The following is a 21,853-nucleotide window of genomic DNA, read 5'->3' as shown; positions in this document are numbered from 1 at the left end:
CTACAATAAGCCGGGCTCTGTTCCAGTACAAAATAAAGTAGCCAGAACTTTGTACCTGTAAGATGATTAGAACCCTGGGAACAGGCTTCTATTTTAAGCCTTTTTTTAGCTTTTTACCTGTAGAAACTTCCAAATGAGCCACTTGCTTGTTTATTCATGTTTAAGAAAGAACCACCTGCCCAACGTTTAGCAGTGGCATTATGACAATGAATGGCAGTGGGAAAGCACAATGCACTCATTCTCGTCTCATAAAAGTGCACTTTAAGAGTCCAGTCTCAATTTCATAGTTATCTTCCTTTATTATTCTCTGGAGAATGTAACTTCAAGAGTTGGCAAAGGAGAAAATAGTAAATGAAGACAAAGCCAAAGTGATTCTGCCAATAAATACTTTAATGAGAACCGAGGTCTGTAACACATATAGCAATAATCACCCTGGCCTACGCCTTCTGCTCTAGCCCAAGTCTGGGGCTAACCAATTACATTTAACCACATTTGGAAAGCAGGCCGTTTTCAATGTCACCCATCAGTATCCATCTTCATAGAAGATACCAATCTGGGGCCAGAGTCTCAATGTTAACACTTTCTCTCGGGGAAAAGTTAACATGGTAACACAAACATAGAAATAACTTTGAACCACCCCACTGTTCTTCCATCAGGAGGCCCTTAGGAGACCGACGGCTTGGTAAACACTTACAACATTGTCAAAATACATTAGAACACGGGAAAAGGGCAAAGGAGTAGAAAGGCTGGCAGGGCTGGGCTCACATATAATTCAGTTCTTAGATTTGAAGCCTCTTTAGCTGCTCGTATGTAATAAAAAACTGAGGAGTAAGTCAAGGAAGATCACCAGGTTGATATTGAAAGCCAAAGCTAGTTCTAAAATTAGCATCGCATTCTCTTAAATTGAGGTAGTCTATGCTATTCTAAGCTGCATTTGCTTTAAAATCTTTTCTAAAACACCACCTGACGGCCAGGCACGGTGGCTCACGCCTGTAATCCCAGCACTTTGAGAGGCCGAGGTGGGTGGATCACGAGGTCAGGAGATCGAGACCATCCTGGCTGACACGGTGAAACCCTGTCTCTACTAAAAATACAAAAAATTAGCCGGGTGTGGTGGCGGGTGCCTGTAGTCCCAGCTACTCGGGAGACTAAGGCAGGAGAATGGCGTGAACTCAGGAGGTGGAGCTTGCAGTGAGCCGAGATCGCGCCACTGCACTCCAGCCTGGGCGAGAGAGCAAGACTCCATCTCAAAAAAATAAATAAATAAATAAATAAATAAAATAAAAAAATAAAACACCACCTGTCAAATCAAGCATGCGTTGAGTGCCTACCATGTGCCCATTTAGATCACTGGCATCAAACAACATAGAGTAAAACTCTAATATATTTATAGTCTTCAGGGGGAAACAGGACAAACACACACACACACGCACACACGCACACACACACACAGTAACCAAGAACATCAGTGACGACATACAATTAGATGATCAGAGTGATTCCAAGAGGGAACGAGATACCCTCTCTCTGTCTACAGGCCCCACAAGGGCAGGGAATTACTTTCCAACCCTGCGGTGCTTACCATTATACACACAACACCACACACAGTATCCAATACATGGCTCTGCACTTAGGAGGCACTCAAACACAACTGAAGGAGACAGATTCACCCATGAAGAAAGAAGCCTGCTTGGCTGTGGATTCCTTCACCCCATGAATGTCTTCTGTCCTGTTTTTATTTCCCAGCTATTTTGGTCCTATAGTTAGGGGTAGGAAATCTGAACCACCTCAGCATGGACTTTCCTGTAGGCTTCGTCCATCAGGGTTTCTAAAAACTTCATAGCCCCTTCCAGATTAGCTGTGTTTGTTGTCATTTTGTTTTAAAGAGTAAAGTTTGACATATCTTTTCTATCCCTTTTAGTTTGTATTAGCCTCCAACTGAAAGCTGTTTCTCTACTTAATTTGAATCTCAAGGGTCACCAATGGGATGCTTGAGTTTCTCACTAGCCTAAAAGGCTTTAATAATCAAATTTTCCTTTCCATAGCCTAGAATTATCTGGGAGCTTGAAGCACTTGCTTTCATTCTCTCAAAGGATACAATGATGTTCCAGGGTCCAAGCCGAAGCCAGTTTGGCCAAAATCCTTTATAGAGTGCAAAAAAGCCCTCATGTTTCCACATCTGCAGGAAAGATATAACCAAAAACAGAGTGAATTCACCTTTCTCTACATTTGACATCACCTTCCACTCCCACCCCAGGGCAACTTATGGCTCCATGAATAGTCTTTTCTCTAAAGGTCCATTTTAAATTCATCTGTAGTCTAAATCCATCCACCCACTTAATCAATAAATATTTACCTACCATACATATGCAAAGCACCATTCTTGATGTTGAGAATATACTAATAAACAAGACAGAAAAAGTGTCTATGGTAGCCAGCCTCCAAGATGGCCCCCAATGAACCCTACCTCCAGTTATTTGTACCCTTGTGTAGCCTCCACCCCATAGTATTTGGTCTGTGTCACCAACAGAATATGGTAGTAGTGAACATATGTCACTTCCATAGCTAGGTTATAAAATATATTTTATATATAATAAAGCATCTGCCTTATTCTCTCTTGGATTCATTCACTCTAGAGGAAACCATCTGCTATATCATGAAGAGAGGACTACATGGTGAGGAACTGAGGGCTCCAGCCAACAACTGCATGAGTGATCACTGAAGCAGCTATCCCAGCCTGTCAAGGCTTTAGATGGCAGCAACCCTAGTTGCCATATGAACTACAACCTCAGGAGACAGCCTAAGCCAGAATCAACTCAGCTAAACTGCTTTGCAATCCCTGGCCCACAGAAACTGCAAAATAACAAATGGTTTAAGGCAATGAGTTTTGGAGTAATTTGTTACACAGCAATAGGTAACCTATACAGCAGTTTCTACCCTCATGGAGTGTATATTCTAGTGGGGCTGACAAATACACAAATTGATATATATTATATCCAAAAATAAGTGCCACAAAGAGAACTAAAGCAGGGTAAGAAAATAGAAAGTTGGGCAAGTCATTATTCTTCTCTGAGTCTGTTTCATCATTATAAATTCTATATAATGCCATGGCCTACCTCATGTGAATGCTTTGAGGATTACATGAAGAAAAATGTGAAGTGTTTTGAGTTTTGGTTTCCTACTTTATACAACAGGGGTCTTATATATATGGTTATGAGAATTAAATGATAAATTATGCATAAACGTTGTAAACTGGTGGCATGTGCTGAATTTAGCCAGCAGAAACGGTTCGTATATAATGGACAAATATCTGTTAAGTAACTACAGTGTGTTAGGCATTGTGTTAGACATTGAAAAATGTTATTTTGCCTTTCCAATAGTGAAGTGAAACCCACCACAATTCTAAAAAAAGGATATATTTGGATAAGACAATAATATGAGAAGCCAGAGTTGTAAATATCCTTTATCCCATCCTGTACATTAAGTATACTAGAGATAAGTATCCTTACTAACTACTTTTGGGAACAAACAGTAAAAGAATAAGCACAATATTTATGAAGATATAGTGGTAATATGTTTCCCCCAATGGATCTTCAGCAAATAGTAAAGGTCTGAGACCAAAACTGATGTTGGAAAATTGTGAAAATCACCCCAAATAAAGCCCAGATGTGAATAACCTAGAACCTAGACTGTTAAATGACAAGAGACCTCTGAAAGACCATCCAATCTCATAATCTCTTACCTGGACTACCACAATGGACTTTTAATTGGTCTAAAATCTCTACCTAGAAGCTAGAACAATCTTTTAAAATTATAAATCAGAGCATAACATTTCCTGCTTAAAGCTCTCAAATGGCTTCCTGGTGGATTTCATTCTAATTACAAATTCTCTGCAAAGACCTATAGGATCCCACATGATTTAGCTGCTGCCTTTCTCTCCAGTTTCATTTCCTACTAGTTTCTCCCTTCATTCACCACACACTCAGCCACACTAGCTTTCTTTCTAACCCTTGAACATGTCCAGCTTATTTCCAACTCAGGCCTTCAGTAACCTGTTCCCTCTTTATGAAATGGTTTTCTCCCAGCTCTCATGGCCAACTCATCATCATTCAGATCTCAGCTCAAATGTCACCTCCTCAGAGGCTTTTCTTGACCATCCTTGCTGAAGTAGTTCCCCACTACTGAGTCACTACTGCCATATGCTGTTATTTTCTGCATAGCATCTATTTCTATCTAAAATTATACTGTGCGTTGTGTGTTTATTGTCTCCCTCAACTAGAATGAAATCTCCAAGAGATTAGAAACTAGCTTTGTTTGTTCACCATTGTGTCACCACCACCTAACACAGTGTCTGGTGCAAGAAATTTTCCCGTAAGTATTTGTTGAAGAGGTGAACACAAAAACAGTAAGGGTCTCTAACACTCTTGTGAGCCATCTGGATCTTTTTTTTTTAATTAAGAAACATGGTCTTGCTCTGTCGCCTAGACTGGAGTGCAGTGGCAAGACTACATAGCTCACTGCAGCCTCAAACTCTGGCTCAAGCGATCCTCCCGAGCAGCTAAGACTACAGGATGCAAGCCACAGCACCCGGCTTGAATCTTTATAAATTTCCAAAAACAGTGACCAATTTCTTCACAACGTGAGAACTGGGAGGCACCTTTTGGCATAAGGCAGTTGTGTGAAAACAAAGAACTTCTACAGATAAGCACAGACAAAATAATAAAGTCTGATGCTATTACATATAATGGCAAAATAGAACAAAGTCATTTTAAAGAATGACTGCTATTAAAATTTTTTAGTAGCAAGTGAGTAAATGAGTGAGCAAATGTAAGTACTTAAAGGTTACTACCAACATAAAAACATGTTTCTGCAGATTCAGAACAGCATAGTGGTTGTAAGTACAAACTTTGGAATCAGACAGATTGTGGATTAAGTCTCAGACCTGCCTCTTATTAGCTGTGTAATCTTGTGTAAGTTATTACTTAGCTACTCTGAACCTAAGTTTCCTCCTTTATAAAATGGGAAAGACAATATCTACTCCACAAGGTCGCTGTGAGAGTTAAAGGATATACTCTATGTACAGTGCCTGCGATAGAATAAGCATTCAATAAACATTAGCTATTACTATATTATTGTATAGTAAATCTTACAGTAAATCTTTTAGCCAATCTTCTTGACAGTGCTTTACATTTGTCTATTTATCATTACTTCCTGTGTTTATCTCCTTCTATTAGAATCTAAGTGTCATAAACACGGGGACATTTTGGTTTACCAGTACATCCTCAACAACCTAGAACAGTGCTTAGCACATAAGACAAACATTTCTTTCTTTTGTGTGTGTGTGTGGGGGGGCCTCTTCAAGAGTCAGCTTGATTTTTTCTTTTTTATTACTTGAATGAATAATCAAACATATTCCTCAATGCACAGCAATTGGCTTTTGCAAACACCAATTCACCAAACCTTCTAAAAAATATTAAATCCAACAGACTCTTTGCAGTCCTTATCATATTAGATTGCTATTGCATGTGACATTAAGCAACCACTCATTCCTTCTTGAAACTCATTAACTTCTTTGGCTCCCATGACACTACTCTCTAAGTTTCCTCGTCTTTGGTGTCTTTCCTAGGTTCCTCATCTGCCAAGACCTTAAAAATTGGTATTCCGGTCAGGGCACGGTGGCTCACGCCTGTAATCCCAACACTTTGGGAGGCCGAGGCAGGTGGATCACGAGGTTAGGAGTTCGAGACCAGCCTGACCAACATGGTGCAACCCTGTCTCTACTAAAAACAAAAATAAGCCAGGCGTAGTGGCGGGCACCTGTAATCCCAGCTACTCAGGAGGCTGAGGCAGGAGAATTGCTTGAACCCGGAAGGCAGAGGTTGCAGTGAGCAGAGATCGCGCCATTGCACTCCAGCCTGGGCATAAATAAATAAATAAATAAATAAAAATTGGTATTCTGCAGTGTTCTTTCCTTGGCCCAGTGCTCTTCCCTCTACACCAGTAATTGTCAAATGCAGAAATACCAACGGGGGCTTTTGCCAAACTATACTTTCCAGGGTCTGAGAATTGCTGCCTCAGTCAATCATTATTACGGGAAAGAATTTTATAGTACTCCAGTATGCTGGGAAGGCAAAAAGGTTGTGAACTCCTCTACCTACTCTCCTTGGTCAACTCTCTCCACAGTTATATACCACCTGTGTGCTAATGACTCCATGGGCTTTTATCTATATCCATGAACCCTCTCTTGAGTCAGGGCTAGAATATCCAAATGTATCCACTGGATTTTCCTCATGCACATCAAACTGAGTATCCAAAACTAGGATGTCTCCCCCAAGACGTGCTCCTCTTGTGATGCCTCTGTCAATGAATGTCACCACCTGGTCACCAACTCCAAAAACCCAGAACTTATCTTTGACACCTCTTTTCTCCCACACCTCTCCACATCCAGTCAATCAAATCCTGTTGACTCTATCAACTAATTCTTTCTTGACTCTGTCCCACCTTCTATATCTCTATTATCATGCTCAAGTTCAGGCCTTCATCCCCTCTTTCTCAGATTACAAGAGCCTTCTAATCAGCTTCCCTATCTGTAGGTCAGTGGTTCTCCAAGTGTGGTCTCCAGACTAGCAACATCAGTATTGCCTGGGAATTTATTAAAAATGCAAATTTCCAGGTCCCACTCCATACTTACTAAATCAGAATCTGGAGATGGCTCCAAGTGAACTACAGTTTAACAAGCCCTCCAGGTGATTCTGATGCATGTTTAACTTTGAAGAACCATGGCTCCAGGCTTATCCCCTTAGTAGTCTTCAACCTTAGGTGAACATTGCAGTCACCTGATATAGTTTAAAATATTGACACCTGGACCTTACTCCCCAGGTTCTGAGTTAATTGGTCTAAGGTAGAGGAGGGAGCTGTGAAAGTTCTCCCAAGTGATTCCAATGTGTACCGAAGATGAGGAACCACTGTGGTAGATCCAGTCTCCACAAAGCCAAAGTAATCTATTTAAAATGTAAAGCTAATCTGATTAAAAACTTTCAACGGCTCCCTGACAAGTTAAAAAAAAGTCCAAGCACCTCAATATAGCATTCAGTATCTTTTATAATCTAACCCTTGGCCACCAATATGAGGAAAGCACCATAGTGGAGAGGTAAATGTCAGTTTGAGGTCAAATGATCTGAGTTTAAATTCCAGTTCTCCCACTTAGTAGCTGTGAAACCTTAGGCGGCTTACTTAATCTTTCAGTGCTTCAGTGTCTACCTCGTGGAGTTAATGGTGAGGATTCAATGAACGAATACACATAAGTCTCATAAGGACAGTTGCTGACACACAAAAAAGCACTCAGTAGATGTGAGTTATTGTTATTCAAGATGCCACCATCTACAGGGAGCCTACCTCAATGCTTCCAAATTGAGAACTCTTGAGTTTATCACTTATCAGGCTGTACTGATGATCTGTTTGTATACCTATAGTACTTTTGTAATAACTGTAATTTCTCTCTAACTACTAAAATGGTGTCTAATATGTAATAGTTGTTAAACAAAACTGATAACAGGAGAGAAACCATACGGCAACATCATATTTTAGCCTCAATTTGTTTTCAGTAGCAATAATATCACCAGTAATGATGTAATACTTTTAGAATATTCAGTTCCCACAAACACAACAGCAGGAACTTTCAAAGCCAAAGTGAACAACAGCATAACCGTGAACTGAAATAAAATACAGGCTTTTTTCCTTAAGTATTGAGTTTTCTATTGCAGGGTCTCTGTGTTGTATGAAGTAGGCAAATGGGGGATATACTGTCTTTTCTATCAATAATTCTACATGATACTATTAATAAAAGTATCCTGTATTTTAAAGCATTCAAATGGGAATCATTATATTAAGTACCACTGCAAACTAGCAGATTGCTAAGGAGACAGCTTTTCTACCTGGGAATAACTGAGAAGCTACTAAAAAATATGATTCTTTCATCTTCAAAATGGTACGTAGCAACTAATAATAAGAACTGAAGGAAGGTCTAAGACATCAAAGAAAGCCAAATTGTAACCCAAATCCACAATGTACTTACCTTTAAAATACCATCAACAGTGCCCTTATAGAGATCCACATGTCCCACGATTGCCCTCTGGTTCATCATGCGAGTTCGAACCACATCAACCGGGTTGGAGGCCAGAGCCCCAGCCAAACCACATGTAAAGCTGGAACTAAGAGAAAAAGTTTAAGTAGATCGACCCCACTTTCACTCCCTGCCCACTTAAACAGAAATTAGGCCAAACGTAAACTGTACAATATAACTCAGACCCATCAGATAAAACCTGGCACTTGGCCTTTCGTTACAATCTAAAGAGACAGGAAATTTTTCTAAAGAGACATCATTCAAAGGCTGTCCCTTCAGTTTTCAATCTGAAACTCAGCCTTTTTTTTAAAGGAGAGTTTCTAAACCTAACAAGATTCCTAAGTAGAAAGTATCATGCACCATCTATTAGTTACATAAATTTTTCAAACCACAGCATCACATGCCAAATGCATTTGAGTAACAAAATTATCATAAAGGTTGCAAGACAAAGAAAATGTAAAATGAGATCAGTAACAGTCTTTAGCCAAAAAACTGTGCTTTAGTTTCACAGACCTTATTTACCCCTTTTTTTCTGATTCCCACTGAGAAAAGTTTGCTTTCTCAAACAAAATTAACCAAAGCAAATAATAGATGTGCTTATTAGACATAGAAGCTGTGTATGGATAAATATAAATCAAATAGACCTCTGATAGGCTGCTGTATTAGACAATGTTCCCAAGTACCCAAGCCCCCATAGCACCTGGCATTTCCGTGAAGTATAAAGTGTTCATAAGGCTTGAAGTTCTGATAATAGGAGAGACAAGGGTATTTAGGCCATACGTACCAGTTATCAAATTCCACCTGAGGATTTCAGTAAAAGAGGCTTTTTGTGCTCAAAATGCTGGAAATAAAATGAGCACATCCCATCCTACTTACACGAAGTGAGTTAAAATTGTATCGCCCATCATTCCTGACAATATTAAATGCTTCTTAGTAATATCATAGACTGGTAGCTCTACTCCCACAACGATGGCAGCACGCTGAGCAGTTGGAACCACACCCTATGAAACACAAGTGACATTAGGCACCAAGGAAATACAAAGGGAGTGATGTCTTAGAGTGAACAAAATAGGTCAGGAGTTGAAAAGTAACAGAAAAATACAAGTCTGAAGTACAGAGGTCACTCTTTCAAATCAATGACTAATAATGGAACATATACAAATTTCCAATTCACTTGCTATACTAAAAATAAAATAATTGATATGACACCCAAAGCACAAAAGACAAAAGAAAAAAAAAAGATCAACTGGACTTCATCACAATTAAAAACTTTTATGACTCAAAAGACACCACTCAGAAAGTGAAGAGTCAACATACACAAAGGAAAAAAACATTTGCCACTCATATATCTGATAAGGGACTAGTGTCAAGAATATATAAAGAACTCTTACAACAAAAAAGGCAAACAATCCAATTTTAAAATGGCCAAAAGACCTGAAGATATTTCCTTCAAAAAAGATACACAAATGGCCAATAAGCACACGAAAAGATGCTAAACATCATTAGTCACTAGAGAAATGCAAATCAAAACCACAAGGACATACCACTTCATACCTACTAGGATGGCTATAACGATTTTTCTTTTAAGTAAAAGAAGGCCAGGCACAGGGGCTCATGCCTGTAATCCCAGCACTTTGAGAGGCTGAGGCAGGAGGATCACTTGAGGAGGAGTTCTAGACAAACCTGGGCAATACAATAAGACTCTATCTCTTAAAAAAATTTTTACATTAGCCAGGCATGGTGGCATGTGCCTGTAGTCCCAGCTACTTGAGATGCTGAGGTGGGAGGATCACCCGAGCCTGGGAGGCTGAGGCTGCAGTGAGCCATGATTGCACCACTGCATTTCAGCTTGGGCAACACAGCAAGATCCTGCCTCAAAAAAAAAAATTAAAAAAAATTAAGAAAGAAAAAGTAAAAGAGCAAGTGTTGGTGAGGATGTGAAGAAACAGGAACCCTTATATGCTGTCAGTGGGAATGTAAAATGGGGCAGCCACTGTGGAAAACAATTTGGCACTTCCTCAAAAAGTTAAACACAGATTACCATATGAGCGAGCAATTCTACACCTAGGTATATACCCAAGAGAACTGAAAATAGATGTTCATACAAAAATGTGTACAGAAATGTTCATAGCAGTATTCATAATAGCCAAAATGTGCAAAGAACCCAAATGCTCATTAATTGATGAAGGGACAAATACAATGTGGTATACCCACACAATGGAATTAATATTCACCCATAAAAAGGAATAAAGTACTGATACATGCTGCAACATGGATAAACCTTAAAATCAGTATGCTAAATGGAAGAAGCCAGTCACGAAAGTCTACATATTGCCTGATTCCATTTACATGAAATACCTAGAACAGGCAAATCTATAGAGACAGAAAGTAGAGTAGTGATTGTCCACAGCTAGGAGGGCTGGGGGAAATGAGAAGTGATGGGTAAAGGGTAAGGGTTTCTTTTTGGTAATGAAAATGTTCTAAACTTAGACAGTGGTAATGGCTGCACTAATCTGTGAATATACTAGAAACAATTAAATCGTATACTTTAAAGATGGTGAATTTTATGTGAATTATCTAAATAAAGAATTTGGGAATTATCATTATAATATGTGAATTTTCCCAATAAAGCTGTTATAAATGAAATCATGAAGCAAAAATCAGTGGGGAGAAGAGATCTTTCAGGTTTAATTCACAGAATTTTCAGATGTGCAGAAAGGACAAACACTAAGGTGACAGCGAAGGTATGAAGAAGCAAGAGGAAAAGCCAAGGGAAAGTGGTCCTTCGCTTACAAGTCCTGCTGTGGTAACATTACCAGGGTTTCACTCACTAGCATGATGCTCCTATCACAGCTCACATTACAACACAGGGTTGCTAGAGCATTAAAAGTCACATTTTTGAAGAATATTAATGACACAAGAAAACGCTTATGATAGCATGATAGCATGTTAAATAAAGCAAGGCATAAAATTATATATAGTATTATTCTATCTTCAGGGGAAAAGGTATACACACCAGGCCAAATTCTTAGGATTAGAACGAAATACATCAAAATATTTTTTTCCTCTGGTATTAGGATATGTTAATTTTCATTTTTATGCCTATTTCTTTTTACATTTTCACAATGAATGTTTTACTTTTATAACTGTGTTTAGGTGTCAGTTAAAATTGAAAATAACATACCATGAGGACATCTGCTTTCTGGGATAACTACTATATTAAAAAGTTTTCAGTCATCTCTAAGTTCCCAAACTCAATTTATAAAGTGGGGCTGCTCTGCCTATGGAGTAGCCATTCTTTATTCCTTTACTTAATAAACTTGCTTTCACTTAAAAAAATAATAATAATAATCCCAGCTACTCAGGAGGCTGAGGCAGGAGAATCGCTTGAACCCAGGAGGCGGAGGTTGCAGTAAGCCGAGATCGCACCACTGCACTCCAGCCTGGCAACATAGCAAGACTCCGTCTCAAAAAATAAATAAATAAATAAATAAATAAATAAATAAATAAATAAATAAATAAATAAAATGAAGTGGAAGTGACACAGCTATGCCAAGATGCTTGATTGTGCTGATATGGCTGGCTAGCCGAAGGGTGCCTTCCTTGCTGGCTCTTTGACCTGCTTCTCATAAAGAGGGTACCCTTCACAGAAGACTGCTTTGGTGAACAGTAAGGCCCCAAACTGGAGCCCACAGGCCAAAATCAGGCTATAGACACGTTTTGAGTGGCCCACAGTGTTTCCAAAAGACTGAATTGGCTGTTAATATGTAAAAATCAGGATATTTCACACAGAAATGCAGATTTCCAGCTTCTCTTGAAAGGCCAGAAAATTTGACCACACTGGGCTCACCATCAACGCATGGCAGCAATGGGCTGGAGCTAAGGAGTAGCTGTCCTCTCTCAACGGGGACTGTGCTCTCCGTGCTCTCCAGGACCACAGTCCCCACCAGGCTACTCTCTCTCCAACTCTGTGGTAAGTGCTAGTTATACTTTGTTATTGTGCTCGTGCTATTTTTTCTTACAATGAAGTTAGGAAGAAAGTGAAATGTTTTCAGTATTCATGTTACAATCAGATCAGGAAGATAAACAAAGATGAGCATGTTTGAAGAAAAATGCAAACATATTTTCTTGTTGAAATGAAAAAATAAGTCCTGTATTTTTAACATGCAAATAAAACATGTCTGTCTCAGAAGAATACATTCAACAATGTACTTTGCTTCTTTATGTTAGGTGCCTAGATCATGTAAGTAGCCTGGATCATAAAAACAGTTACGTTCAGTTTCTCAAAAAATAAACATAGATTTACCACATAATCCAGCAATTCCACTTTTGGCTATATAACCAAAAGAATTGAAAGCAGGGTCTAAAAAAGATATTTGCACACCCATTTACCCAGCAGCATTATTCACAATAGGCAAAAGGCAGAAGCCATTCAAATGTCCATCAATGGTTGAATGGATAAACAAAATGTGGTATATACATACAATGGAATATTATTCAGCCTTAAAAAGGAAGAAATTCTGACACATGCTACCACATGGATGAACCTTGAGAACATTATGCTAAGTAAAATCAGCCAGTCACAAAAAGATAAATATTGTGTGATTCCACTTACATGAAGTACCTATAATAGTCAAATTGATAGAGACAGAAAATAGAATGGGGGTTGCCAGGGGCTAGGGGAAGGAGAAATGGGGAGTTGCTTCATGGGTATAGAGTTTCAGTTTGATAAGACCTAAAGAGTTCTGGAGATCAGTTGTACAACAATGTGAATGTACTTAATTAACACTACTGAACCATCAAAAATGGTTAAGATGGTAAATTTTATGTTATGTCTACTTTTTACTACAATAAAAAATAAAGTAGCTATGCTCCTGTGAAAAAATCTCCAATTCTATTTATTCCTCTGTTTTTGTTCCTTGTCATCAGTTTGTGAGAAAGTTCTAGTTAGTTCTATTTTCTGGCTTTAAATTAGACATATCAAGCAAGTGTACCCTGCTGTTACCAAAAAGCAAACCTCAAGGACCATTAATGGATGCAAAGACCATTAGTTAGATGAAAGGTGATTAGATATTAGGATATATGCATATTACTAGAATATTATCACCCCACAGATTACTTGCTAATTGCAAAGGAGGGGGAAAAACTTATGTTTTACAATGGCGAGATCTGGTGGACGTCATCTTACCAAATAATCAAACTTGGCACCACTAATCATGGGACAAACTAATATTATGTGCCTCCTGCTGTGATGCAGTATGAAATACACAGCATCACCTATGAAGCACCCTTACCAAAAATGTTTAACATGAATCTAATCAAGCCAATGGACCCTATTTACAGTTTATAGGAAATAAACTGTAAATATAAAGATATTTTCTCTATAAAGATAGAGAAACAGGTTAAACACAATGAGGAAACACTTTATAAGAAAATTAGCCTGGCCAGGCATGGTGGCTCACATCTGTAAGGCCAAGGCCAGAGGATCACTTGAAGCCAGGAGATCAAGACCAGCCTAGGCAACAAAGCGAGACCCTGTTAAAAAAAAAAAAAGGAAGGAAGAAAATAAATTATAAATTAGCCTGGTCTTATTAACAGGAAATTCTAATATGGGCTAGATATTAGGTATTAGGGACTTGTTCATTTTCTTAGATATGATAATGGTATTATTATTATGTAGAAGACTATCCTTATTCTTAGGAGATGCACAATGAAGAATTTAATTGAGTGCCATGATGTCTGCAACCTACTTTCATTTAGCTTAGCTAAAAAGAGTGTATGTGTGTATACACATAAACAGATAAAGCAAATACGATCAAACTTTAACAGCCATCAAATCCAGCTCATAGCTATGTATTTCATAATTCTATTCTTTCAATTTTTCTTTATGCTTGAAATTTTTGTTATGAAAAATTATAAAGAAAGAAAAATACCAAAGCTCTCATTTTAATTTAAAAGTCTATTAATAGATTTCCCATTCCACTCTCTCTGTATATTCTAATAATATTATTAATATTACAATAATTAGGGATTAAAAAGTTAGAGCAACAATGACGAAAAGCAAAGTATAGATAGAAGACTGAAAGATAATATGACAAAAAGTTTAACAGAAATTATCTCTAGGCAGTGGGACTACTGGATTTTTTTTCTTTTTACTTTTCTATATTTTCTCAATATTTTACAGTACATGTTATACTTTTTAGGTTAAAAAATTGTTTAAGGTAACAGCTTTTTTTTCTTATTCCTTTTTTTTTTTTTTTTTGAGACAGAGTCTCGCCCTGTCACCCAGGCTGGAGTGCAGTGGCATGATCTTGGCTCACTGCAACCTCCGCCTCCAGGGGTCAAACAATTCTCCTGCCTCAGCCTCCTGAGTAGCTGGGACTACAGCCGTGCACCACCATGCCTGGCTAATTTTTGTATTTCTAGTTGAGATGGGGTTTCACCACGTTGGCCAGGCTGGTCTCGAACTCCTGACCTCAAGTGATCCACCCGTGTTGGCCTCCCAAAGTGCTGGGATTACAGGCATGAGCCACAGCACACGGCCGGTAACAGCTTTTGAATATAAGCACTACAAAGACATACATCATCGTGTTAGTACAGAACTTGCAAAAAAATACACTGAACAACTACATTCACTGTGAATATGATCGAAACAGCCATCTCAAATAATGTAATAACTTTCCCCACCTATATAATCCCCAAACATTATGCAGAAATAAAAGGCCAATGATAAGTTTTGGGCCTTTCAAGGGAGATGAGGAGTTTCTTACCTTAGTTTTTGGATTATAATTCACGATTTTATGTCTTTATATAAAAAAAAATTCTCTGCAAACTGTAGGAACTGAGAGTGTAGGATAATAGCAGGAAAAGAGTACTTACCCTCCACAGACCCCTGGTGCCTTCTTGTTGGTATATATCGATAAAGCTTCCAATCATGCTCCCTTGGAACAAGCTTCCTTGAGCCTGCATTCGAATCTAAAATGAAAAGAGGTGAACATTTTATTTTGTCAGAGAGAACCAAAATGCTAAATTCATTTTAAGTTCATTTAAATTCATTTTAAATTCATCTAAAATTTAAAAAGCAGTATTCAGGAATCCCAGAAAAATATCTGCTATTATGATAAAGTTAATTAGTTAAACTGTATAGAAAAAGAATTTGTGTCAAAGTGTATTTTATAAAAATGATTTTCATCGGCCTCACATTCCTCACACTAAGTCTATTATTTCTGGAGCTAGAAGAAAATTTGGAGAAAAGAAAGAACAAGTACTCAGCAGGACTAAAAAATGACTCATTTAGTGAAAAATTAGAAACAACTTAATATCCAAAAACAACAACTACACAGATTGGTTACAGAAATTATACATTCATTTAATAGAATACTATGGAGCCATAAAATTTTGTTGTACAATGGTATTTGCTGACACTGAAAGATATCAAAAATTAATTGCTAACCAGAAAAAAATATTGCAAAGTACTATATCATTTTTATAAAAAACATGTAAACCTAAAAATATCCATAAGCACAGCAAAGAGACGAGGTGAACATATAAAACTAAATACTTACAGTGGTTTATGTCTGAGTGGTGAGGCTACAAGTAAGCATTTTTCTCTTTTGTGTTTTTTCTGCCTTCCATATTTTTCTACATTAAACATGCATTGCTTACGTAATTATAAAAATGAAAAATGTGTTTTAAAATATAATTTTATGTTTATGAGACCTTAAGTTGAGTTCTATTTATAAAAAGCATGATATTATATTCTGCCAAGTGGCCTTTGAGAGCTGCAAGAAAGGAAAGATAGCATTAAATGGCCATGTAAAAGGTTTGGTACAATTTCCCACAGACTCTGCACACATACAATCCTAGTAGTCAGTCACTAAATACTAGCGGCCCAAATGTAGGCCTGATTTTTATGAAGCACCATGCTACCATTCTAGGTTTCAACAAATGTCTTTAGTAAATCATGTAATGGCAACATGCTTTTATGCAGAAAGTTAACTGTTACTACTAAGAGTTTTCAAATATTATAATTATAAAAACCTAAACCCATTAAATCAAGATACAACCTATCACAAAGACAAATGAAAACTACTAATACACTGTGGTAAGTAGAACACTTCTTTAAGGAGGTGATTCCTGACAACAGAGGGGCTAGCGTGAGGCAAGTGAAGTACTTTTCTTAGGCATGAAATGTAAGGGAGTGCAAGAAAAACTCAGTAATCAAGATAAATGATGTCTCAATATGATATTTTTTAACCAAAATTAATCCACAAAAAGCCATGATGAATCAAATATCAAATTTAACTAAAGCTAGGACTCAACAGGGCCAGGATTAGGGTAAGGTGAATGAGATGACTTATGTGAAATTTTGGTATTTGGTCCATCATGAATTTTTTGCATTAATTTTGATTGTTTAAAAATACTGCATACAAATGTTGTTTATATTGATTACTGAGTTTTGTGGCACCTTCTTATGTTCTGCATTAAAGGGGACTGCCTTACTTGTTTTGCCCTAGTCCTGGCCCTGTTTATGAGCCTGGTCTTGAAAGACAAATTCACCAGGAAAATGAGAAAGACGTTTCAGGAAGAAAGTGTTACATGCACAAAGGCAAAGAAGCAGTACATAGTAGATCAGATATGGATTTCGATAGATCTCTCCAGCTTCATCTGGAGATGGGTTGAGGGAGTGGAGTACACACTAGAGTGAAGGGACAAGTTAGGAGGCTACTGAGATGAGGCCCTACAACAGGAATGGTGGGGAAAGGACAAAGTTGAGAAATACAGATGAGGCAAAATCTGTAGAAACTTGATACCTAATCCAATACTAGAAGGAAGCAAAGATATAAAAGAATCAAAGATGATCTAGGTTTCTAGTTTAGATGACCCAGTAGGTCTGGGTAGTGTGGTAGATTATTGTCTCCCAAAATCTACTCTCCTTTCTTGAAGCTAGATGTAGCCATGGAACCAAGTCCTTCAGAATGGAACGTGAACAGAAATAATGGTTGAAACTTCCCAGTGTCTTGCTTAGAAGGAAATTGCCTATATTTCAGAACAGCCAAACAGCCCTACTAAATGAGAAAAAGTTGTCCTTGGCCAGGCACGGTGGCTCACGCCTGTAATCCCAGCACTTTGGGAGGCCGAGGTGGGCAGATCACCTGAGGTCAGTAGTTTGAAACCAGCCTGGCCAACATGGCGAAACCCCGTCTCTACTAAAAATACAAAAATTAGCCAGGCGTGGTGGTGTGCACCTGTGTAATCCCAGCTACTCAAGAGGCTGAGGCAGGAGAATTGCTTGAACCCAGGAAGTGGAGGTTGCAGTGAGCCGAGATCACACCATTGCACTCCAGCCTGGGCGACAGAGCGAGACTCCATCTCAAAAAAAAAAAAAAAAAAAAAAAAAGATTGCCCTTGCAGAAGAATTCTAGCTAAGAAACATGGATGGAATGATGAAATTAGAAAATCACCACTTTGCGACCTTAAATGAAACAATCGATTCAGGTAATGGCCACTAATGGATGAAACCATTAGATGAAGGATTGACAGGAAACTACAAAGGAGAAATCGGGCTGTCACGCCTGAACCCACTGATCAATCTTAACATCCCTATATTGGGACAACCAAACACTGTGTGCCTCCTCACATGACTCGGTATGACCTTTACAGAAACCTTCCCTTTTACAGAGAGAGAAGATTTAGAGAAATAAGCTAAATGATATCACAAGGAAGCAAAAAGACAAATCCAAAACTTGGGAATTCTAAAGGAGAGCTGATCCCATTTATTTGACAAGTTAATGGCAAAAAGCAAATAAATAAATAAATAAATAAAAGGTATATGGACAGGAGTGGGGTACTCTAGAATAAAAAGGACTTAAGAAACATAACTATTAAATATAATGCATAGGCTCTGGAACCCAAGTTAAACAAATCAACTGTAAAATATAAGACAGTCTGGAAATGTGAACATAGATTATTAGATGTTACTAATGAATAAATGTTAATTTTGTTAAATGTAACCATAGCACCATGGTTATATAGAAAAATATTCCTTTTATGAGATGCACATCGAAGTATATGGGGGAAAATGACAATGTCTGGAATGTGCCTTAAAATAATTCAGAAAAAGGGAATGAAAAAGCATGTGTAGCAAAATCTTAGCTACCTCCGTGATGTATACAAAGACGTTCACTGTACTGTTATTTTCTACTCACTCATATGTTTGAAATTGTTTCTCCAAAACTACATATTTAAAGATTTAAACTGTTAAAGATAAAAATGGAGGCAACAATTGAGATAAACCCCAAGACCAGCCACCCATCATCAGGTAACCGAAACTTAAGTCATCCTGTTTCCTCGGAACTGCTATCTCTAATCATAAACACAAAACATAAGCTTTACATCTTTGTCAGAATGCTTCAGTGAAATGAAACCAATAACTATAGACAATCACCTTAAACAGCTGCTTGCCTTTAAAAGAACGATAATTTATAACAGCCAATCACAAAAAAGGTCAAAATGTTTCTGCCCTTCTGCTTTATAAACTGTAGTGTAAGATAAGTTTGTTATCATTTGGTTTGAAGTATCCTGGATCGAGACCCGTACTTTCTCTTATTGCATACAATAAACTTTAAAATTTTTCCTAACTGACTTTATTTCTGACAAATCAAAAGGAAACTGCTTTCCTTTGACTCTCTTCCCATGGGCTGGAATGTAGGTTTGATAGTGGTCCAACTTCAACTATACAGATTAAAATAATACCATAGGACAGGGGTCAACAAACGTTTTCTGTAAGGGTCCAGACAGTAAATATATTAGGCTTTGCAGGGCTTATGACCTCTGTTGTGACTACTCAGCTCTGCCACTGAAGCACAAAAGCAATTATAGACAATAAATAAACAAATGGGGTGGCTGTGTTCCAATAAAACTTTATTCACAACAGGGGGTGGGCCAGATTTGACCCACAGACAGTAGTTTGCCAATCCCTGCCCTAGGAGATGGCAGTGCAACAAAAATGAAGAAACCTGGATCCTGGATGACTACATGAAGTAGTTCTGCCTTACCAGCATTAACTGCAGTCCTCTAGATGGTTACATGAGAGAGATAAATACTTGTATATGGAGACCTTTTATTTTTGAGTTTCTTTGTGACAGTAGCTTAGCCCATAACCTAACTGATATAGTGAGAGCTAAAGTATTAAGAATGAAAAAGGCGGTCGGGCACGGTGGCTCACACCTGTAATCCCAGCACTTTGGGAGGCCAAGGCGGGTGGATCACGAGGTCAGGAAATCGACACCATCCTGGCTAACACGGTGAAACCCCGTCTCTACTAAAAGTACAAAAAATTAGCCAGGTGTGGTGGCGGGCGCCTGTAGTCCCAGCTACTCAGGAGGCTGAGGCAGGAGAATGGCGTGAACCCGGGAGGCGGAGCTTGCAGTGAGCCGAGATCGCGCCACTGCACTTCAGCCTGGGAGACAGAGCGAGACTCCGTCTCAAAAATAATAATAATAATAGTAAAAAAAAAAAAAAAAAAAAAAAAAAAAAAGAATGAAAAAGGCCACCAAGGAGAGACTGAAGAGGAGAAAAGAGCTAAAGATGGAACCTTGGGTGGGAGAAGAAAAAGATTTAAAGTATATGCATAAAAAGGAAGCCCATGAATGAAACTAAGGAATAGGAAAACTAGAAGCAGAATCTAAATAGTGTAGTAACAAAACCAAAAAAGAACTTCTAGTAGAAGGAATTAGTCAAAATAGGTTAAGTAAGATGAGAACTAAAATGTCCACTGGATTGGATAATGAGGACATTACTGCTGACCCTGTGGAGAGTGATTTCAATCAAGTAGCAGGAGTGATTACAGCAGGTTATGAAGGAAATGGAATGTAAAGATTACTCTTGTAAAATCTGGATGAGAAGGTAAGAAACGAGATAGCATGATGTTTTGAGGTCAGAGGGTCAAGAAAATATTTTAGGATAGAGAGATTTGACCATATTTATCATTTGAGAGAAGATAACCGGTAAAGAGGAAGACACTGAAGATAAGAGAAAGAGGACAAATGATAAAGGTCTCTGATGAAACAGAAGTGAATAAAAGTAGAGTAACCAGGTTTTTTTTAAACTTGAGCATGTATCAAAATCACTTGAAGGGCTTGTCAAACCAGACTGCTGGGCCCCATCCTACCCTTTCTGATTCAGTAGGTGTTGGATGGGGCCTGATAATTTGCATTTCTAACAAGTTCCCAGGTAATACTGGTCTGGTCTGGAAAACCACTACAGTAAGACAAGATAAGGATGGGTATAGATGGAAGTAAGTTTACACCTGTAAGGTAGAAAGGACACGAAATTGAGAGGTATAAGGCCAGGCCATAGGAGGTGGGGTTGTCTGCTTAGAGTAAGAGGTACAAGGAGCTCTTCAATTAAATTCTCTTCATAAATACCTGTTCTAAGTCAACAAAAATAAGCATGGGGAAAGGACTCCCTATTCAATAAATGGTACTGGGACAGCTGACTAGCTATATGCAGAAGAATAAAACTGGGCCCCTACCTTTCACCATATAGAAAAATTAACTCAAGACAGATTAAAGATTTAAATGTAAGACCTCAAATTATAAGAATCCTAAAAGAAAACCTAGGAAACGCCATTCTGGGCATTGGCCTTGGGAAATAATTTATGACTAAGTCATCAAAAGCAATTGCAACAAAACAAAAAATTGACAAGCGGGACCTGATTAAACTAAAAATCTTCTTCACAACAAAAGAAACTACCAACAGAGTAAAGAAACAACCTACAGAATGGGAGAAAATATTCACAAACTATGCATCTGATGAAAATCTGGTATCCAGCATCTATAAAGAATTTAATTCAACAAGCAAAAACCAAATAACTCCATTAAAAAGTAGGCAAAAGACATGAACGGACACTTCTCAAAAGAAGACATACAAGCAGCCAACAAACATAAAAAGATGCACAATATCACTAATCATCAGAGAAATGTAAATCAAAACCACAACAAGATACCATCTCACACCAGTCAGAATGGTTATTATTAAAAAGTAAAAACAACAGATGCTGGCGAGGCTGCAGAGAAAAGAGAATGCTTAGACACCATTGGTGGGAATGTAAATTAGTTCAGCCACTTTGGAAAGCAGTTTGGAGACTTCTCAAGGAACTTAAAACAGAGAGCTACCATTCAACCCAGCAATCCCATTACTGAGTATATATCCAAAAGAAAATAAATAATTCTACCAAAAAGACACATACACTCCTATGTTCATCACAGCACTATTCACAATAGCAAAGACATGGAATCAACCTAGGTGCCCACCAACGTTGGATTGGATAAAGAAAATGTGGTACATATACACCATGGAATACTATGCAGTCATAAAAAAGAACAAAATCATGTCCTTTGCAGTAACATGGATTGAGCTAGAGGCCATTATCCTAAATGAATTAATGCAGGAACAGAAAACCAAATATAGCATGTTCTCACTTATAAGTGGGAGCTAAATATTGCATACTCATGGACAAAGATGGCAACAATAGACACCAGGGAATAATAGAGGCGGGAGAGAAGGAGGGGGACAAGGGTTGAAAAACTGTTGGGTACTGTGCTCACTATCTGGGTGATGGGATCATTCATATCCCAAACCTCAGCATCATACAATATACCCATGTAATAAACCTGCACATGTACTCCCTGAATCTAAAATAAATGGTGAAAAAAAAAACTTGTTCTG

At 38.1% G+C, this 21,853-nt stretch overlaps 1 protein-coding gene across 4 annotated transcripts in view; it reads right to left on the bottom strand.

Moving 5' to 3' along the window:
- Positions 1 to 369: 369 nt before the first annotated feature.
- Positions 370 to 21,853, bottom strand: part of SLC25A14 (solute carrier family 25 member 14) — a 34,665-nt gene continuing 13,181 nt past the window's right edge. For all 4 annotated transcript variants that reach the window (XM_055376631.2, XM_019019805.3, XM_019019806.4 and 1 more), the window contains 5 exons: positions 15,002 to 15,097; positions 8,999 to 9,123; positions 8,075 to 8,210; positions 2,099 to 2,179; positions 370 to 821 (listed from right to left, as the gene is read on the bottom strand). In XM_055376631.2, coding sequence (XP_055232606.1) covers positions 780 to 821; positions 2,099 to 2,179; positions 8,075 to 8,210; positions 8,999 to 9,123; positions 15,002 to 15,097 — 480 coding nt within the window. In that variant the 3' untranslated portion in view covers positions 370 to 779. The remainder of the gene's footprint in view (positions 822 to 2,098; positions 2,180 to 8,074; positions 8,211 to 8,998; positions 9,124 to 15,001; positions 15,098 to 21,853) is intronic.

Source organism: Gorilla gorilla, chromosome X (genome assembly GCF_029281585.2).
Source record: "Gorilla gorilla gorilla isolate KB3781 chromosome X, NHGRI_mGorGor1-v2.1_pri, whole genome shotgun sequence".
In the NCBI taxonomy this organism is placed as follows: Eukaryota; Metazoa; Chordata; class Mammalia; order Primates; family Hominidae; genus Gorilla; species Gorilla gorilla.
The sequence above is the reverse complement of the archived record's forward strand: the minus strand, read 5'-3'. Positions and strand labels throughout refer to the sequence as shown.